General features: G+C 52.0%; 1 protein-coding gene across 1 annotated transcript in view; it reads left to right on the top strand.

The window, feature by feature from the left end:
* Positions 1 to 18479, top strand: part of GPC3 (glypican 3) — a 181285-nt gene that overhangs the window by 115991 nt on the left and 46815 nt on the right. Inside the window, exons 7-8 of the mRNA XM_026082717.1 lie at positions 7215 to 7348; positions 9743 to 9868. Of these exons, the coding sequence (XP_025938502.1) occupies positions 7215 to 7348; positions 9743 to 9868 (260 nt within the window). The remainder of the gene's footprint in view (positions 1 to 7214; positions 7349 to 9742; positions 9869 to 18479) is intronic.

The raw sequence follows: 18479 nt of genomic DNA, 5'->3' as shown, positions 1-18479 counted from the left end.
GAGCAATCCTTGTGGACTCGGCCTCTTCTGATTACTGCGAAACGAACTGGTGGCCTTTTTCATATCTACCTGTTGTGCTCCTGCCTCCTCTCACCCTGCTAAGCCCCCGGGGGCCCGGAGCCTGCTCTCAGTTGTACGCACGAGGGTGAAGTCTGCTGCTAACTACATTATTCTTTGAAAGGCTCATTTGAGTGAGAGCAGGCTGGCTGCAGAAAGCTGTGTCGATAGCCTACAGCTCCTTTGGCAGAGCTGTTTCCATTAAAAAAAGAAAAAAACTGCAGAGCAGCAGTTGGCGAATTTAGCAATTCTTTATGCAGGTATATCTTTCTAAGCTAATCAATTTTCACACCTAATTCCCTCCTGCGCTCTCTGCCGCGGTGGAAATGATGCTCTCGGGCACTGACCTGGAGAGGGAGCGAGCAGCGTCGGCGCACGGAGCCCAGTGGTTAGCGGGGATAATTCACGGGTGAGTTGCGTGCTCGGAGTTACTTCTTTCTAAAGCTTATTAACTCTTGGATTGCACACATTGATCTGTGCCACTGTACAAATAAACTCCGTGCTCTCCAGAGCACCAGAGAGCAGGTATTTCTGTAGAAGCTAAAACAGCCTGTGTTGGTATTTAAATCATCCTTCCGCAGGAACAGCCTGAAAAGCAGGAGGCTGAGGATGCCTGAGGGCAGGACCTGATGTTGTGGGTTGTTGCTCCCAGCTTATTTTGCCTCCTGGCAGGATTTAGCCTGGGGTCCTTGCTGGGGGCTCCTGCGCGTGGATGYGGGATGGAGAAGCTGCGCTGGCTCGGTGCAGAGCATCCCCGGTCCATGGCAGTGCCCCGGCTGGTGCGCGCGGCCGGTGCCGCTTTGCACCCCGCGGGGGCAGTGAGCCGAGAGCCAGGCTGGTTTGCACGACAGATCCTGGTTGGGAGCCACCGAGCGTTTCAATAGTGCTTTTTACCTGAGGATTTTGGTGCAAGATTTTTTTTTTTCTCATCTTTTTCAATGAATTGGTCCATCAGTCACCTCCATACAGTATAACAGGTCTCTCTCCATACAGGTAGTTTACTGAAATTATTGAGGCAGAAGACAACATGTGCATGTCTTTCCCGGTCGCTTACAGATGTGAAAATGCTCTGCCCACAGCTTAAAAAATGAGATGGAGGTAAAGGTGCACACAAAGATGCTGAAAGCCTCTAATTTGTTTTGTTCAATCTGATGCTTCCCCTCTGCCTCCTTTTGGAATTGGTGGATATTGGTTTACTGGGATCCACTTCTGATAATCTAATTCTAGCTCTCAGTTTGACAACATTAATAAAGGTATTGAAAAGAAAGTCAAATTCATTTAATTTCTGTCTGCAAGCAGCCTATTGTTGAATGAGTCACTTAATATATTAATCAGACATATAATATTATTATAACAAAGTTGAAAGTGCACACCAATTTCCATTATAAAGATATTTTCAATCAAGCGGAACTTAATCTAATGCTGTAAGTCATTCCATAATTCATTCTTACTAACCACAGTACACAAAAAACATGTTGCAACACAGTCTCAGAAAAGCCCCGAAGATATAAACGTCTTTAGAAAATAATGATTTACATTTTCAATAAGCCAGATTTGTCTTTGGGAAGAGTGTAATTCCTTGCTCGCAGGCAGCAATCTGATGGAAGTCTTTGCACCTCGCCTGCTGTGTTTTGGGTGGATTATGCTGGGACTGGCCTTTAATTGGATCAGACCAGGCAGGAACAGCCCGAACCTTTTGCTCGTGCCGGGTGCTGCGGTGGTTGGCTCCGTGCTTGGGCTCGTTTGGTGCTCTAAACTTGGAAACAAATTGCTGCAATTATTCTGTTAAAGGTATTAGCTTAAAAACCACTGAAACGAGTCGGCGAGCTTGGATATGCGCAGCCGTGTCGTTTTAGCTGGAATTGGGGCTGGGCATGAGCAAGGAGGCTGGAGGCAGCGAAAGGTGGCTCCTGGGGGGTTATTTATCCGTATAAATGAAGGAAAGGTTAAACTTTTTGGAACTGGGTTAGGCTTCTCCATTCAGCTGCGCTGCCCTGAACATCCTAGCGCGGGAAGGGAGGGAGGCGTTTTGCAGCGAAAAATACTGTTGGGGCATAAAAACCTTTGAAGCGGCTTCACTGCGAGAGTTTGTTGAAGTGTAAATCTCAACAGCTGCTTTTGTCCGTGAGCGCGGATCCGCACAGGTTCGGGAACGGAACGGGCATTGCTTCCTACYTGCTTGTTCCGAAATGACCTGTTGGAGCAGTTAGCGCTGAGCCTCGTGTGCTCTATTTTATATAAATGTTACGCTTGCTCTTGAACGGCTGATAGAGGGAGCGAGAACTAATTAAGACGATGGGATATCATCAGTAGATTTTTCTTCCCTGAGATTTTATGAGCAGCAATTTGAAAAGAGCAATATTAAAGTCATTGAGGAACAAGTTAATGCTGCGTTTCCGAGAATATTGCCCTTCTACCCAAAGATTATATTCAAGAATAAACAGTGTACAGTAGCTAATTGCTAGCTGACACATTATAATGGCTTTATACTTCCAAAATTGAATCAGTCTGGTTTAAAAGAAAAAAAAAAAGTCACGCTGTAACTTTTTAAATTATTTAACAATGTATTGCTCAAAGAAGAATTGAGTCTGGGCTGGGGACTGCGGGGGGGAAGTTGGGCCACTCRGTTTTGACCCCATTTGCAACCCAGCTGACACCGCCGCTGTTAAATAACCTGCTATAGCCCCTTTTTCTGGCTCCTGTTACAGACTGATGGCAGGTATCTSTTTTTCCTCCCTAAATTAAGCTGCGAGGAATTTATTTCTCTCCGGTTGCTTCGTCGTGTAATGCCATAGACACAAACCTGGCGTGATATAAAAATCCYGGGAAATCTGCAGCGGAAGCCAATTAACAGGGGAAAGGGAAAGCAGCCGAGGGGCTGTGGTCCGGGGCCCGGCGCCATGCGGCAGGAAGGCGATGCCAGAGCCATGCGCACCCGAGCCGGGCTCTCCGCCGGATGCAGCTCCTGCATCTCCTTTGCGCCGCCGTTGTCTTTTGGGCCAGGCTGGCTTCTCGCTCCAAGATGAAGGCCTTCGAAGAAGCATCATTCTGCGTAGAGGTAATGTAAAAGCAATGGGCACATCAGTATGCCATGGAGCACCGTTCTGGGAAGCGTCTCCGCCTGGGAAAGCTGCGTAAGCATGTGCTGAAAATTAAGCAAGCGCTTCAGCATTTCTCGCCTGCTCGTGTCCCGGTGCTGAGCCTGAGCTCTGGCTGGAGCCACCTGCCCCGCCGACTGCCACCGAGGTCCRACCACAGGGAATGAAACACCGGATTTGGTGTTAAATATGGAATTAACAAAGCGTGGGAGTGAAACGGCCGCTTCCAAAGTCGTGCCCGCGTTGCGCGTCGGGTTATGGAGGAGGCACAAGGAGCAACTGCGATCGTTTAGCCCGACTTCCTCCCAGCCTATAAATAACAGCGAACAGCCGTTGGCTTAAGCACAGAGCAGCTCTCTCCGGTGGATTAAGCGCGGCGGACTGAGGACGCTGGGAAGAGGAAACACCTTGTTTGCGTTATACGTGCCTTTGAAAGGCCTTGGCTCGGACCGAGGTTGCGGTGCCTCTGAGCGACGGGGCGTCCTCCGCGGCAGGAAGAACAAGAAGYGGAGGTGCGCGGCGCCGGTCCCTTCCGCTACGTACCCGCGGCCCCCCGTCGGCCCGCGGTGGCCATCCCCGGCGCGCCCGGCCTGCCGGCTGACGCGTTATTAAGCGTGCCTCGCGGCGGCGTGGCGAGGGGTCGCGTCCCGCGCCTGGGCGAGGATTAGTTAGGACGCCGCCTCTTAGGCGATCCTTGCGAGGGGACRTCTCGGTGATCGAAATCGTGACACCGTGGAGCTGATTAATAGCGTTTAACGCTCCGTTAATGAGGGATTTCAGCGACATGCGGGCAGAAGGCGCCTGCGTTACCCTGCTCGGTTTGTTCCTTCTGCTCGAGCGCCCGGGCCGGCAGAACAATCGTTAGGTGGCTAATAACGCTGTGATATCCTAAAATATATCCGTGATCACCTAAAATAAAGGGCGATAAATTCACTTGTGCGCCCGTAACCGCGGTTTCCGCTGCGGGAAGAGCGAGGGAGCGGCGAACGGTCCGTCTTTCGCATCTTCCGGACAAAATGTATATAACGGTTACAAGCATATAATACGGATGTTTGTCCTAGCTAGGTGTTTGTTCGCTTGCGTTAATCAGCGTTCGTTTGAGAGGGCGCCGTGCCGCTCGCGGAAAGCAGTGCGATGAGCCGAGCAGCCTGGCGGATTTAAATCAGGAATAAAAGCCCTGGGGAAATTAAGAAGACAAAACATTAACCACAGACTAAACATTAACATATATTAGCATTTTTATTGCACCTGTAGAAATGGTAAATGGTCTCGGTTACTACTATTAAAAAGTTTATGTTCTATACCACATCGTCACAATGTATATCTACCTGTCTATCTATCTATCTATCTATCTGCGCGCGGGATTTCGAGGGTGCCGGGTGACTTCTCCGAAGGCGGCACGGTTTCTCGAGGCCGGTGGTAGCCCGCTGCGTGCGAAGCCGCGTGCCCGAGCCACATCGCCCTTTCGGAGGCTGTATCCAAATCAATTAGAGTAGTTAATCGCTTTTCGGCTTAATGTGCAGCTTCTCCCAAAGGAAACTCGGAAATAGGTATAAGATGACATATGTGAACTCCAGGGAGCAGAGGAGGTTGCGGGAGGAAACCTGTAGAAATGAGGCCATCCCCTTAAAGGGGGAAAAAATAATACTGTGTCTTCCTGGAGAAGGAGTCCATAAGCGAAGGAGTTCCCAGGGAAGACAAATGGAAACTCCACGTGAAGTTTAAGCAAAGGTTGAACGAAGCACGCTAGCGTTAGAGCAAAGCGGAGCTCGTGGTGTGGATAATCCAGAGCATCTGGTGGGGCGCTCTTCCTTTCCGAGGGAAAGGTGATTACGTGGGGTTTAGGTGTTTTTTTGTTTTTGCTTTTTTAAACTTCTAGAAAATTACTCTTAAAACGCRCTTACTCTTAAAAGCGATGCAGGCGCTGCACGGACCGGTGCTGGGCTTCATCGTCTCCTTGTCAGCCTGGGGGGAAGTCGCTCCGGGCTCCCGTTTGCTCCGTTGGCGGCGCACCATCTCCGTGCAGCCGCAGCCAGCTTCCCCCTCGTCCTCCGGCACCTCTTACCCTAAATGAACGGGGAAGCGTTCAAACGGGCTGGCAGCGCTGCTGCGTTGGGTCGTTCCCTGCGCTCCTCTCAGATCGATGTTGCCTCCGAACCGGAGCCGTTATGCGGCTTTCCTGCTCCCGCCGGGCGCCGCGAGCCAGCTGCTCCCCCTTGCCGGAGGCGCCTGGCATGGGATCGTCAGCACTGGCCAGGAGCTCCCCAGGGCTCTCCGCCTCCTCCGCGGGAATTTGCTCTTTGGGAAGGTAAAATAAGGAAACGGGGCGGTGGGAAGCGGCTGGCGGCAGGCGGCGCGTCGCCCTTGCCCCGTCGCCCTCGCTTGGAGGGAGCGGGTGGAATTGGGATTCAGGGAGCTGGGGCAGGAAAACCCGCTGTGGCTGCTGAAGCGGTGGCGGCTTCGGGGGCTGCTAGGAGTTCGGGGCTTCGGGAGAGGTTTGGTTCCATTGCGTGCCTTGGGGGCGATTCTTGGTGGCCCGGCAGAGTCTCTGAAAGAGTAACCAAAAAAATCCCCCCTTTTGCCTAAAAATGACCCTGCCGATTTATTTATCGATATATGCCTTTTCCTACGGCATCGTGTTTCATGTGACAGGGCGCAGGTCGCGGTCTCACCTCTTCCCTGCCGTGCCCTGGCGATCCTAGGGGCAAACAGGGAACCAGCCCGACCGTGCCTTGTTCCTGGACTTTTTAATATTTGGAGCTTGCTTCGAAATAGTGCTGGTGATGAGAAAGAGCCTGGAAAACTGAATTCTCGCGTTCCCAGGCTTGCAGCAGGGCTAGAACGAGGGGAAAGATCGAAACCAGTGTTTCGAGATGTTGTCCGAGGACCACTTGGGGCCCGGCAGATGGTCTGGGAAAACCTTTTCCTGCACAAAAGCACGCGCAGCGCCGCCCCTGGAAAGGAGCAGGCCGTGTGCTGCTTACACAACCTCTCGCTTCAATATTGAAATCTTAGCCTGATTTTTATTTAACTAAAAACGACAATCATTTGGCCATGACTCTATAAAGGCTGCAGATTTTTTTTTTCCTGAAAAGGCTAATTAGTCCTTGAATAAATTAAAAAAAMCCCCAAAAGCTTGGATATGCTGCTCAAACTTGCAGCTTCTCCGGTGCACGAAGGTTTCACCCGCCCGCCCGTTCCGGGGCTTCGCTTGCGGGAATGCACTCGCGCTGTCCCGTTTGCAGGTTAATGCCTTGCAGGCGTCGCAGGAGAGCGGGGGGCCGAGGGCAGCCGGGGCGCGGGGCAGCGCCTGCTCCGGAGAGCTTTAATGAGGCGTCTCCGAGCCTTCCCCTCGCTGCTTCGCCCGGCTACGGGATCATCTGTATGCTAATGAGCTAATTTGTGTCATTAACAGGGACCTGTTAATCAAGACCTCCCACGGTGCGGTTGGGCTGTAGCCAAAACGTTCGCTGTATTTTTAGGCCCCGTTTGGATTGGGATTGCATGCTCACGGCTTGCATCAGTGGTGGGAGGGTGCGCACAGCGGAGGCTGCTGCATCCTCCAGGCTGGCTGGAAAAGCGCTCCGAGCTGCACGCGGCAGCGTGGCGTGCACCTTCACACGCCTGGAGCCCTGCTGCGGGTCCGGCCGGGACCGTCGGCAAAAGCTCAGCTTCCTTTTGGAAAGGGCGGCTTCGCCTTCCGAGGCGGGGACCCGAGCGGGATGTCCGACACCTTTAAAAAGCCTCAGAGTCAGAAGTCCCTGGGCTGTGCGTGCAGAGGAAGAATTGCTATGTGTTTCTAATCGCTTTGCCTGCAAGTTTGTCCCTGTAACATGTTTGAGTCGGTGCGAAGCGACTTGGGGTGCAAACCCCTGTTAACGAGGGTCGGGGCGCTCCGGGCAGTGGCCCGTGGGTTCCCGAGCCGCCGGGACCGGGGTGCTTCCCCGTGCTTGTGCTGGGGAGCCCGCGTGCCGGGGGCGGCGCGCACCTGAAGCCGTTTCCCACCGCGTTTCTGGTCCCGGTAACGCTTCCTCACGCCGCGGCGCTTGTGTCTTGCAGCTCAGCCGGCTGTGTGGCCCCGCTCAGCAGAGGCGGCATCGATCAGCTCATTACCCCGAGGAGCTTCTCGGTGACAGGAAGGTCCTGAAGGTGACTCGTACTGAACAAGAAGAAACTCTGTCCGGCCGCAGGAGGTGAGAGGCTTTTTCCCTTACCAATAAACCTGCGGTTGGTTTCGACTGCGAGCGTCAGAGCCGCTCTGTGGCTGCCTGCGAAGGGCAGCTTGGTGCCTGCCCGCGTGTCTTCTCACCCAGGGCATCCTTGCTGAGGTGCTCCTCTTTTAATCTGGGAAGCTGCCTGCTGCTTTCCATCGTTGTTTTGCTTTTGTACAGCGCCAAGCACTGGGTTCGTACCCCAAACGCTGTGCCCGGGTTTCTCGGGCGCTGCAGTAGTGCCAAATACYCTCCCAGGTATCGTCGCAGGTGGAAACGGTCGCTCCAGACGGGCACGTAATGCCTCTCCTGTAGGTGGAGGGGGGCTTATTTCCCTTCATTTTTGTGCAGTGTTTAGGGTAGTTCAGGAATATTAGCAGCCTTTTACTGAATGTTTTCAAAGCAAAGCAGGTGTCTGCGCTCGTGGCGCTGCATCCGGCGCTTCCCTCCTGCAAGGCTGGGCTCGTGCTGGCGTGCTGGGGAGAAGTGCTCCCCGTGGGTCTGGAAGCGCACTCGGAAACGGGCTGTGCCTTTACTGCTGCCTTAAGTGCATGAAAAATCTCTGCAGAAGAGAAACAGGCCACTTCAGCTCTTTTGAGAACCGGGGCTCGACTAACTTGGATGAATTTCCTTTTAAAGAGCAACCGGGCCGCATTCTTGATACAGTTCCCATTAGATAACGCCGGCGCTTGCATTCCTCCGCTGTCTCAACACGCYGCRGGGCTGCGCTGCCCCGGCCCTGCTSGAGATGTCGGCGAGGACGGCCGAGTCCAACGTAACCTGCTGCCGTGAGTTAGGCGAGCTGCGGAGGTGTTTCTCCCTGCCCCTCTCTGCCGGCCCCCGGGGAGCCCAGCTGGGAGCTCCAGGGCGAAGGGAAGTTTTTCTCTGTCCCTTGCTCCCCGATGCTCGCGGCGTCCGCAGAAAAGGGAGCACGGGCACGGGCAGGACCGCGGGGGCCAGGGGCTGATGCAGGAGGGGAGCGTACTAAGCACCCTTGACTTTGTGCAGGAAGGCTGCGGGCTCTCCTGGCACCCTTTGGGGGCTTTTACCTGGCCAAAGCTGCGCTCAGTGGTGYGGGTAGCGATGGGTAGGTCAGGAGGTGCTTGCAGTCTCCTGGAGGGCTGCGTGGTTTTGAGCCCAGCGAGAAGAAGACTTGGACYGCACTCTGCCCACATTCATGTGAGCCCTGCATGCACGGGCTGTGAGTCTGATCAGGGCTGAAATGCTGCTTTTTGAGAAAAACCCAGAGCTGAACAGCGCGGGCTGCTTTGCCGGCGTTGGATGTCTTCTCCTTGTTTCGTCTGCCCCCAGCTGGCAGTCTGGAGCTGAGCGTGAGGAGCAGAGCTGAGCTTGGGGAGCAAAGCTGAGCTTGGAGAGCAAAGCTGCCTGCCTGTGTCAGGATTGGCCTCTGCTCCCCAAACGCCCGGGCGCCCCGGGAGAAGCTCCCTGCGCCTGGCCCGGCACCGTCCGGCCRAAGGGGAGAGTGATTGTAAATGCTTGGAAAAAGAAAGGAGAGGGGAAATCTGGCTCCCGCTCCGCAGCCCGGCCTGCAGGGACTGGTTCTAGAGCAGCTCTGCGCTGCTTTTTAAACTTGATTTGTTTGACAGCCCCTTGCTTCACCCGGTCTCCCTGCAGAGCAGAGGGGGTGCGGAAGCAGCGCCGCCGTGGGTATCCRGAGGCCAACCCTTGGGAGGTGACGGTCCCTCGTCCTCTGTCCTGGYGAGGAAGGAGGCCAAGAAGAAACCTGCTGCCAAAGAGGGAAATGCGCTGAACTGAAGCCAAGAGACCATGAGGCCAAATTTTGCTTCCTCCAGTCCTGCTATTCATATCCTTGGGCTCTTTGCAACTTTTACCTAATTAAATCCGCTGGCATTTCCCGGCAGCAGCTGCTGGGTGCCCCYGCTTGCCTCCTTGCCCTTGGTGGGGCAGAGCTGGGTGGGGAGGACCGGGGCATCGCCCTGTGCCTGCTCCGATGCCTCCGAGTGCCCTGGGCCCAGCATGGTCAGAGGGGACCCGGCACCTCCGGACTGCCGCCGAAGGGGTGCCGGGACGGCCAAATGCCCCTTCTGCTGGGAAGAGAGGGTGCGGAGCGGGGCTGCCGCCTGCCTCACGTCCCCTCTGCGAGTGCAAGCGCGGAGTGCCACCTCCCTGTGCAGGGATGGCGGGTGGCCGGTGTCAGGCGGACAAGCTGACAGGCGGCCCGTGCTCGGAGGGGCTGCCGTCGCCCGCTGCGAGGCAGAGGGGCTGCTGCCCTCCTGTTACGGGCAGCGACTTGTGTTTCTGTTTGGTTACGTGGCCACCCTCACCGGTTAAAATGCACCAACACCGTCGGCTTTCCCTCTTTTAACTGAGCCCTGTTTTTGCCCTTTCTTCCAGGGAGCTCATTGTGAAGCTGAAGTCTCACAGCAGTTTTTACAGCAGCTTGCCAGAGTACGTCTGCAGCCACAGCTCTGCCGTGCGGAACGACAGCCTGTGCTGGAACGGACAAGAAATCGTGGAGAGGTGAATCGYAGCTCTCTTCCCCTCCCTTGCCCCAGCAGCGCCCGTGTTTTGTGAACCCAGGAGCGATTTGTGGCCAGCACGCTGCTCCTTTCCCTGCTGGTCCCTCTTATCCGTAAGAAACCTTTTGCAGAACCGATGCCTGCTGCACGGCGGCTCGGCGCGATGTGCAGAGCCCGCGTYGAGGGGCGATGCAGTCGCGTGCCGGGTCTCCCAGTGCCCGCGCGGAGAGCGGCTCCGGCCCTGGCCTGCGTTTCCCTGCCTTGCCCGCTGGGTCTGAGGCTGTCCTGGCAGTAGCAGGGGGATTAATGAAGACAATACAGGATTCGTAGTATGACGGGGAAGGGTGTGCTAACGGAAACAGAGGTTTTTCTTGCAAAAATTGCTCCTCAGGAACTTTGAAGAATGTGGAAGTGCAACTTGGAAATGTTTCTTACGATTATACCTGAGTCTCACCTAGTAAGCCTGCTTTGCAAAGCATCCTTTGCTATTAAATAGTTTCCCTAAGAGAAGAAATAGAAATAAAATGAAGAAGTGATGAAACGTTGAGATATTAATTACGGCTTCTTGATCAGTAGCCTCAGGTGATAATTAACCTGCACTTGCAATACTGACCTGAAACACCAAAGGGACCAGAAAATTAGCATTAAGCTGTATTTTAAAAAATTACTCAAGCATCTAAGATCACTCACTTAAGAAAATGTACTTACTTCGCCTGAGGAAAAATGCATCCTCTGTCTGTACCATTTCTGGAAAATCTGGTGTTTCCATGCCTAGTGAGAAGTACAATTGAAAAAAAAAAAGATTACTTCAATATCGCCTCACTGCTTGTTAATTATAAAACGTCTTAAAATAGTGCTGCACACACTGCAGCTTTGCAGAGGAGGACCTAGGGTGCGATCTCTGCCTACCTCAGCTCGCTGGGGCCACGGCCAGTTAAGGTGACTGCCTTAACCAGGCCCCGGCGAAACCACTGCTGAGGGAAGAGCCGGAGAAGGAAAGATTKTGGGTTCAAATCCTCCCAGTGGCTTATATTTGTGGGTTAACTCTGGCTTTAGATGATAGTCTTTTTTTCAGCTTTCTGCTTAGAAAAGCCCTTTACCTTCCTCCCCAGTTCAGCTGGCAGATAACACCGGGGCTGCAAAGTAGCAGTAGCAATTATGTRTTGGACAACGGGGCCAAGACAGGTTTTGCTTTGATTCTCCCTTGCTCAAGTGCAAGCTTTGGGGAGCTCGGCATTGCTCCAGAGCACCTTTTGCGGGTGCTTGCAGTGCGGTAAGAGCCCTGCTGGGGTTGCTCGGAGTGGTCTTCCAGCCTGGGGCTGGGGTTTCCAGCGCAGGGTCGGGTCAGCAAGCAGCACGGCACCTTCACCAGTGAAGATCTGCACAGCTGGAGGATGTGCGTGGTGAACCTCTATGGAGCTGTGTTTGTGCACAGGCTCCATGCTGGCTCTGCAGGCACCGCTTTGGGAGGTGCTGGGCATTTCCAGGAGCCCCGGTGCAGAGCTGGTAGGTGGCTGCAGGTTGTTGGAGATCGTGCTGGGCTGGTCCRGCCCCAGACCCTCTCCGTGCAGTGGGCATGGGGTTTGCAGGTTGCGTAGGAGCTGGTGGGTGCCGCAGCGTGCAGACAGGGCAGGGGAAGGAGAGGATAAAGTGCAGGTACATGTTGGGGACCCCACGTTTTCAGCCCGCTGGCTGCCTAGGTATTAAGTCAATGACGAAATCCTCTGCTGGGCTTGAAGAGAGCCCGTCTGTCCATCCATCTCCTCCTTCCCACCCTCCGGKTTATCGTGCAGACATCACCACCTCTGCCAGGTAACATGAAATACCGGTACGAGCTCCCTCGCAGGAGCTGTTGAAGTTCTGCTGTTGTGAATGTTGAGGTGTTTTGCTGTGAGCCAGGCAACAGCCCCAAGTGGGTGCGGACTGGGGAGGTCTCTCTGAGAGAGAGTCGTACATGGCAGTGTTTCCGCCAGTGAAACTACGGGGGAAACTCATCTAAACACAGCTGAACGGAGAAAACAGTCCATGGTGCTGCCCTCCCCAGGCTTGTTTGCAAAATGTGCTTCGAAACAAAACAAATGCATAGTGAAAACCAGCTCTAAAGCCAATTGTGTTGCTTGATGTAGAACCAAAACGGCCAAAAGGAGCTAGTGATCGTTTGGCTGCTTCAGGTGTTTGCATTTCCCAGTGCGGGATCCCTTTCAGAGTCAGAAGACTGCTGAAAATCAGGTGCGTTTAAGGTAATGGTGCTCAAGTATGCCAGATAACCAGTTTATTCAGTCTTTTCCCCAAGAGGGAGACAAGCAGCTGTTCATGCACAGGAGCTCTTCTGCGAGCTGCCGTGAGAACGTGCAGTATGTGCATGAGTATTTCCAGCGTAGCTACAGCTGTCCTAGTGCAGGAATGACACGCACTGGTCAGTCATCATTCAGGCTCCCGCTTGGCACTTTTAACAAGAAATTTGGTGTTTTTTGAATCTCTGGTATTAAGTCCAGGATATTGACCTGATAGTTGTCCCCCGCATGTAATTGCTGTCAGAGAAAATGGTCTGATTTTCTAGGTTATGTGCATGTAACATATACTTTATATCTTAATGTTTCCCTGTTGCATTGTCAGATACTGGCTTTTGCAAATGAGATGCAGTTTTTCCTTGCTCAGATCCTCCTGGAAGTTCAGCAGGCTGGACAGGAGGACACTTAACCTGCTCCATGTAGCCTCTCCCAGCAGAAACATCGCTGCAGCTATACCGCTGCTGGAAACAAATCTGATCACTTGAAGTGAGTGTTCGGTCTCTGACCCTTAGAGACAAGCCAGGTCTGCGTRGGCCTGGCTGTGCTTTGGTGTCCTTTCCATAGGGCTTGTGGCCATTTACCTGTCATATCTGTAATGTGGTACCCGAGTGTGTAATTAAGTTAGAGAGAAGCCCTGCTGGTTTATCCATTTCCTGCCCTCTCTGTCATGGCAAAATTTACTGGTTGTTCTAAGCCCTTTTCCCATAATATGTTAAATCGAGCCTGGAATAGCAACTTTGCATCCCTGTGCCAATGCATTCAGGTACCTCGATAATAATGACAATGTATATCCTGCTGTTTGACGCACATGCTGCCTTCGGCCCCCTCTGCTCCTCCTCCTGGGTTTTTCTGAATCAGTATTTACTCTGTCCTCTTTATCCCAGTGCTTTGTAATCAGCAGAGTGACCTCCCCGCCGACCGGACGTGCTCAATGCCGCTCCACTGGCTCTCGTTTCCCATTCTGAGCCGTTCCCCGTTTCCTCCTTCCCCTTAACTCCCTCTAACCTGACGGAGCGCGGCACGCGCGCTTGGGCCTCCGAGGCGCTGCAGCCTGGTGCAGTTTTTAACCTCGTTTTCCCCGATGCGATGAACAATTTCAGTGCAGTCCTGCCGTGGGCTCTCCTGTGCAGGTGGTGCTGAGTGAGGTCTGCCACCTTGTTTCTGGCTTTGTCCACCTCGTTCACCTCTCCAGGTTGGACCATCTCATGRTACGAGTTTGTCCTCCTCCCTGAGGTTTGATCTCTGGGTTGGTAGCTTGATAATCCTCTCTTACGTGGGTTTAGGACGTGGTGCTTGACCTGCTGGACATAACATCTTGCAAACGGTGGCAATCATACAGGGGAGACTGGGTTTCTGATGATGTGTTGAGAGGTGCCTGTGTCTTTTGCTGTGCCATTGCTGTGTGGTCGAAGAACATAGGCCAAAATGGGGAAAAAGTAACGAACTGCTGCTTTGCAACATATATGAACATGTATTGTGCTTTTATGGGAAGCCACAAAGGTTCAGAGCAAAAGCCGCGCTTGGCACACTCCACCGCTTGCGAAGGGGTCACAGGGCTTGGACGTTAGTGGTGGCTGGGGACCGGACCTGGTGATTCTTCCTCTTTTCTTGTGCGCTCCTGGGCACCTCTTCAGAGCTCACCTGGGATCAGTAGATTCATAGGCAGCTCCTTGAGATAGCCCAGGGCGCTGTTACTGTATTGCCAACTGAATAATTAGCTCATTTAAAGATTTTTAGCTCGAGTTATCTGGGTGCTTAGGTACCAGCCTYGTCTTGGTTTCTATGGGAGTTAGGCATCTGAATCTCAAAGATGATGTGAGCCTTGTATATATATATAAGCTTATATATAGCATCAGGGTTTGGCAGCATTTAATACTAAAAGCCTATTAAAATCTAGAATCTCAGAGTTTAGTAATCTGCTTACATTAGTATATTCCTGTAAAGCTCTTCTGAACAGAACGCCAGCAACATTTGCCCACTGCAAAACCTGCAAGTACGTTAAGTATTACTGTTAGATCCTGCCGTTTCCAAACTGCTCAAGACGAACTTGTATGTTAATCTAAATCATCCGCGGAACTCTTGTTCCCTTTATACCAGTTCCAAATTAATATATTTTTAGCACCTTGCCAGATTCTCTTCTTTGAGGGAGAAGTTTCAGATGTCCCTGTCTTTGCCAGCATGCTGTGGTTTATTTTAATCATACAAATCATAAACAATGAAAGCACAATTGGAAGCAAGAGAGAAAAATGAGATTCTGTAATTGGAACAAAGGAAATTCCATGCCAGCAATAACCCTTTAGCTCATGAAGGCTTTGGTTATTTCTGGCAGTGCAACAAAATGTCTGATACAGTGGAGTCCCCAAAGAGAGACTGTATGACTTTTCAAACACATAAAACAGCTTTGTAGCAAATGTAAGCCTTAATGAAAGGATAGTAGGCAAATGCAGTGGGTTATTGAGTGGCCATAATTGTTTCCAGAGTATTTCAGAAATGAAGATCATGAATCTTCTTATATTATGCCTGCTTGCTTGGTCTCGGGTTTGGCCAAGTTTTCCATAATCTGTCTTGAACTTTACTGAACTGAAGTAAGAATGGAGGGAGAGTTCAGGCTGTCCTTCTAAGCTGCAAGCTCCCATTATTTTGCTACGAATTTTACAGTATTTGCTGTTTTTTCTTAAAGTCCCATCTCCCAGAGCCAGGTTATTACCTGAGACTTCAGACTGAATAAAAACAAGCARACGAATGTCTGCAGCCTGTCTACCAGCTGTAGCACACTGTGTGGCGTGGTTGGGAAGAGGCAGCGCACTTCCCTTTGGCAGAGAGCTAATGCAGCAGGATCTCGGAGGGCTCTCACGGTAGTGAGCCCGGGCTGCAGGGAGGCTGATATTTGGAAACCCAGCAGAAAATGGGTCCTTTCTGTTTAGGTCTCCTCCCCTGGAGAGCGTTTTATCCTCCTGGTTGCTTTTGAAGAAATTTGCTCAAGGCCGCTGGTGGTATAAATTGACTGCTGAACTGCAAGCTGTGCAATGACTGCAAGTAGCCGCTGCAAGCAAGCAGCCGAGGGCACCTTGCAAGCGAGGAAGGCACCTGAGAGCCATACGTCCCACCTCCCTCCTGCCATGTACCTGGACGTGCACCTGCATATAGCACATGCCTGCATGTTGGTCGTGGGATGGGGGGATCGTGCACCCCTGAGGAGAGCTGGCAACCGTGGTGGACCTGCACTYGCCCAGCCTACAGCCCCCTCGCTACCCATCTCTGGTCTGGGGGAACTGCTAGGATTGACCGGGTGCCTCTGGAAAGTCATAGCTGTATGGTCTCTCTTTAGAGGGGAAACTAGCAGGGAAGAAATGATCACCTCTTCTCGGATGCTTATGAACTGGAGTGGAGTGTGGGATGGGTGGGCTGCAGCCAGATCCTCCAGCCTCCTCGCTCCTTCCTCTCGCGCCGCTGATGTGACACTGACATCGTCATACTGAACCCAAACGGTGGCTGGGCCAGAGAGAGTAAAGTGATGGCATTGCCACTGCGCCCACCTTTACTAGCCCTTGAAAACCACCTGGAGATGAGGCTTGGGCTCCTGCACGGGATGGGGGGGACGTTTTTCTTTCCTGTCTCCCCTCTTTCCCCTCTCTTGSTCCGTATGTAACAGGGATCACGTGTCGCCAGCCCAAATGGCCTGGTCTGTGGCYGGAGGGCAGCTGGCAGCAGCACTGCAAAAGCAGCTCTGGGTTAGCGCAGGTTTGGAGCAGCCGCTGCGACCGCAGGGGCGCCAAGAGTTCGCCRGGGTTAGAGAGCATCTGCCTCTTCTGCTTGCTCCTCTTTTTCACCCTTTTACAGTCTTTTGGCCTTAAAAGAGGTGGGATTCAGCCAGTCAAAACCTARGTTCCCAGTTCAAAGTCTCTCTTTTTCCTTCCAAAGGAAGGTTRTTACCGTCTTTAGTGCTGAGTGACTGTCAAAGGGGAGCTGGGTAGTCCTGTTTAGAAGAAGCCTCTGCAGCCAAAGGGAAAGGGTGAAAAAAGTTGATATTGTTCAAATAAAAGCCTTAATGCTTTACATTTCAAAGGTTTTAATGAATTTCTCCTCCTTGTTTTTGTACCTCTGATGAAAGAAAGGTATGTGCACCTGCCCAGGACTAAGCAGACCAATGACTCTATCTTCAAGACTCCAAACCATCTTTAAATGGTTAGAGGGGTACACCCCTGGGGTGCTGGCCTCATCCCCTCAAAACCGAAAGCAGTGAGCCATGTCTGGAAATGCAGAGTGGCTTTGGGGAGATGCCTCTCTCCCGAGCTTGGTTATTAAGCCCTGTGAAATGAAACCTCTTCCCTCACACTGTAGTCCTGCTTAGTAGCAGCCTGTGTTGTATTTATCCTCCTTCTTGCCCTCAGACAACTGTATGCTGTTTAAATTGTGCAGCTGTACTTGAATAGATACTTTGCAACTGGAAAGCAGGCATAAATTAATCAGTATTTGAATGAAAAAGTTACTTTCCCATTTCTAAAAGGTGTAATTCTTTGTGTTTGACTTGCAAGATTGCTTTCTCTAAATCACGTGTCAAGCACTGCAGTAACTCATCTCTAAGCTTAGCATGGCCAAGTAAGACGAACACACGTTTTGCATTTATTGCCATATATTTTAAATTGCCTTTGTCATCTTGTCTTCCTTGCTCTGAAATGAAAACCTGGAAGGAACTGCATTTGGACCTGAATGACCAAATGTTCACAGGAGACATCTGTTGATGGTGGGGAGGAAGGTGGGAAAAATTCTTTAGTTTGAATTTATGCTTTGGCATTTATAGCTGGTAGATGAGAAGGGAGCGCAAAGGGTCTGTAGTTGTGCTGTCCCTGCAGAAGACCTTAGACCAACAGTGTTTTCATCAGGTGGTTGTCTTTAAAGTTGGCTTTAGTGAGGACTGCTTATCAGCACATTTTACAATATGACATTTATCCGTGGAGAATATTATGTCCCCAGCAAAAGCCYACACCCAGGGAGTAAAGGCAAGGAGATGCAGCTGTCTGACATCTTCATACAGCGAGACACATCAAAGAGGAAAGTATTTTGGGGGGTGCTTATGAAGTGGAAGCCAAGCCATGCTCGTGTTGCAACACTGATGTCCCTCCGGTGCAGGGACCTCCCCAGGCCCACGGGGTGGACTTTAACTGCTGCCCTCAGTCCGCGTTGGCTGTTCAGCGCCGGTGCCACTGTGGTAGAGGGAGACATGTGGTGGGTCTCGTGGAATGGCGTGAGAGCCCCGGAGAGGGGCTGCTTGTTGGCATTTGTTGGAAGCAACTAGAGATCTTTTTCTATTTCTACGCTGCGGCCCCAGCCTGCTCCAAGATGTGCAGCTTGCAGAGCTGACTGCCTCACCACATCAAATGATTGGTCTCATATAATTATATAAATGGTTCATTTTGGGCCTGGTTATGTGCCCTTGTACCTGGCCAGGTGAGAAGCAGCAGGTAGTGGCACTCCGCTTTCCTTACCCTGCRCGGCAACTTTAGGGCAATTTCCCTCCACAAACACTTTTAGGTTTGCTTCCTTCTTTCGTAGACTTTTTCCATGGGAAGGGGTGAGGTTGTCACTTGACTTCCCCACCTATGGCTCCAGCAGGGTCACCCAGGTCACGTGAGGATCTCTGCCTTCCCCAGCATGATTTCGGTGAGCCTTGGTCTTTGGACATGTTGGTACCTTGGCCTGCTGTAGCTGTGCTGCTCCCTCCTTTGCAATGCCAGGTAGCCTACAGAAAACCTCTCTTGCATTGTTGCATGGATTTCAGAAGGGGTTTTGCTCACTCAAAACCAGCTTATTGAGTTTTTTTGTATAAAACTGTTCTAGGAGAGATACAGTATTAATTTAACTTAGGTATGCACTGAACAGGCTCAGTTCTGTTCTTGCTAACACCTGTGGGAGATTTATCCTACTGGTTAAATCCCTTAAACCACAGGAGACTTTTCAGCAACRTACTTTCAAGTTCCATCAGTGTTTTAAATTAAATTCACAGAGTGGCACCAAAAGCGGCAATTTTGTTGGCATCTAAAAGGTCGTGCCTTGTACGGATATTTGCATTCGGTTGCCAGATTAATATGTCAGGTTGGCACGGTGGCATTAAGTGCCRGTGTGACAAAGAAGTAGCAGGATTTAATGGTTCCCTTCTTCGGTTGCCCTATTCCTTAAGCGGAGGTGCGTGCCGAGCGGGGCAGCCCCGTGCTGCAGCGTGCTTGCGGCAGCGCTGCGCTCCCACGAGATGGTGCTCGGAGCACAGGGAGTCCCGCGGAGCGCTTCGCCTTGCCGCGCGCCAGCCCTTCGCCTGGGCACCCC

Source organism: Apteryx rowi, unplaced genomic scaffold, assembly GCF_003343035.1.
Source record: "Apteryx rowi isolate R43461 unplaced genomic scaffold, aptRow1 scaffold_59, whole genome shotgun sequence".
NCBI classification, from domain to species: domain Eukaryota; kingdom Metazoa; phylum Chordata; class Aves; order Apterygiformes; family Apterygidae; genus Apteryx; species Apteryx rowi.
The sequence above is the reverse complement of the archived record's forward strand: the minus strand, read 5'-3'. Positions and strand labels throughout refer to the sequence as shown.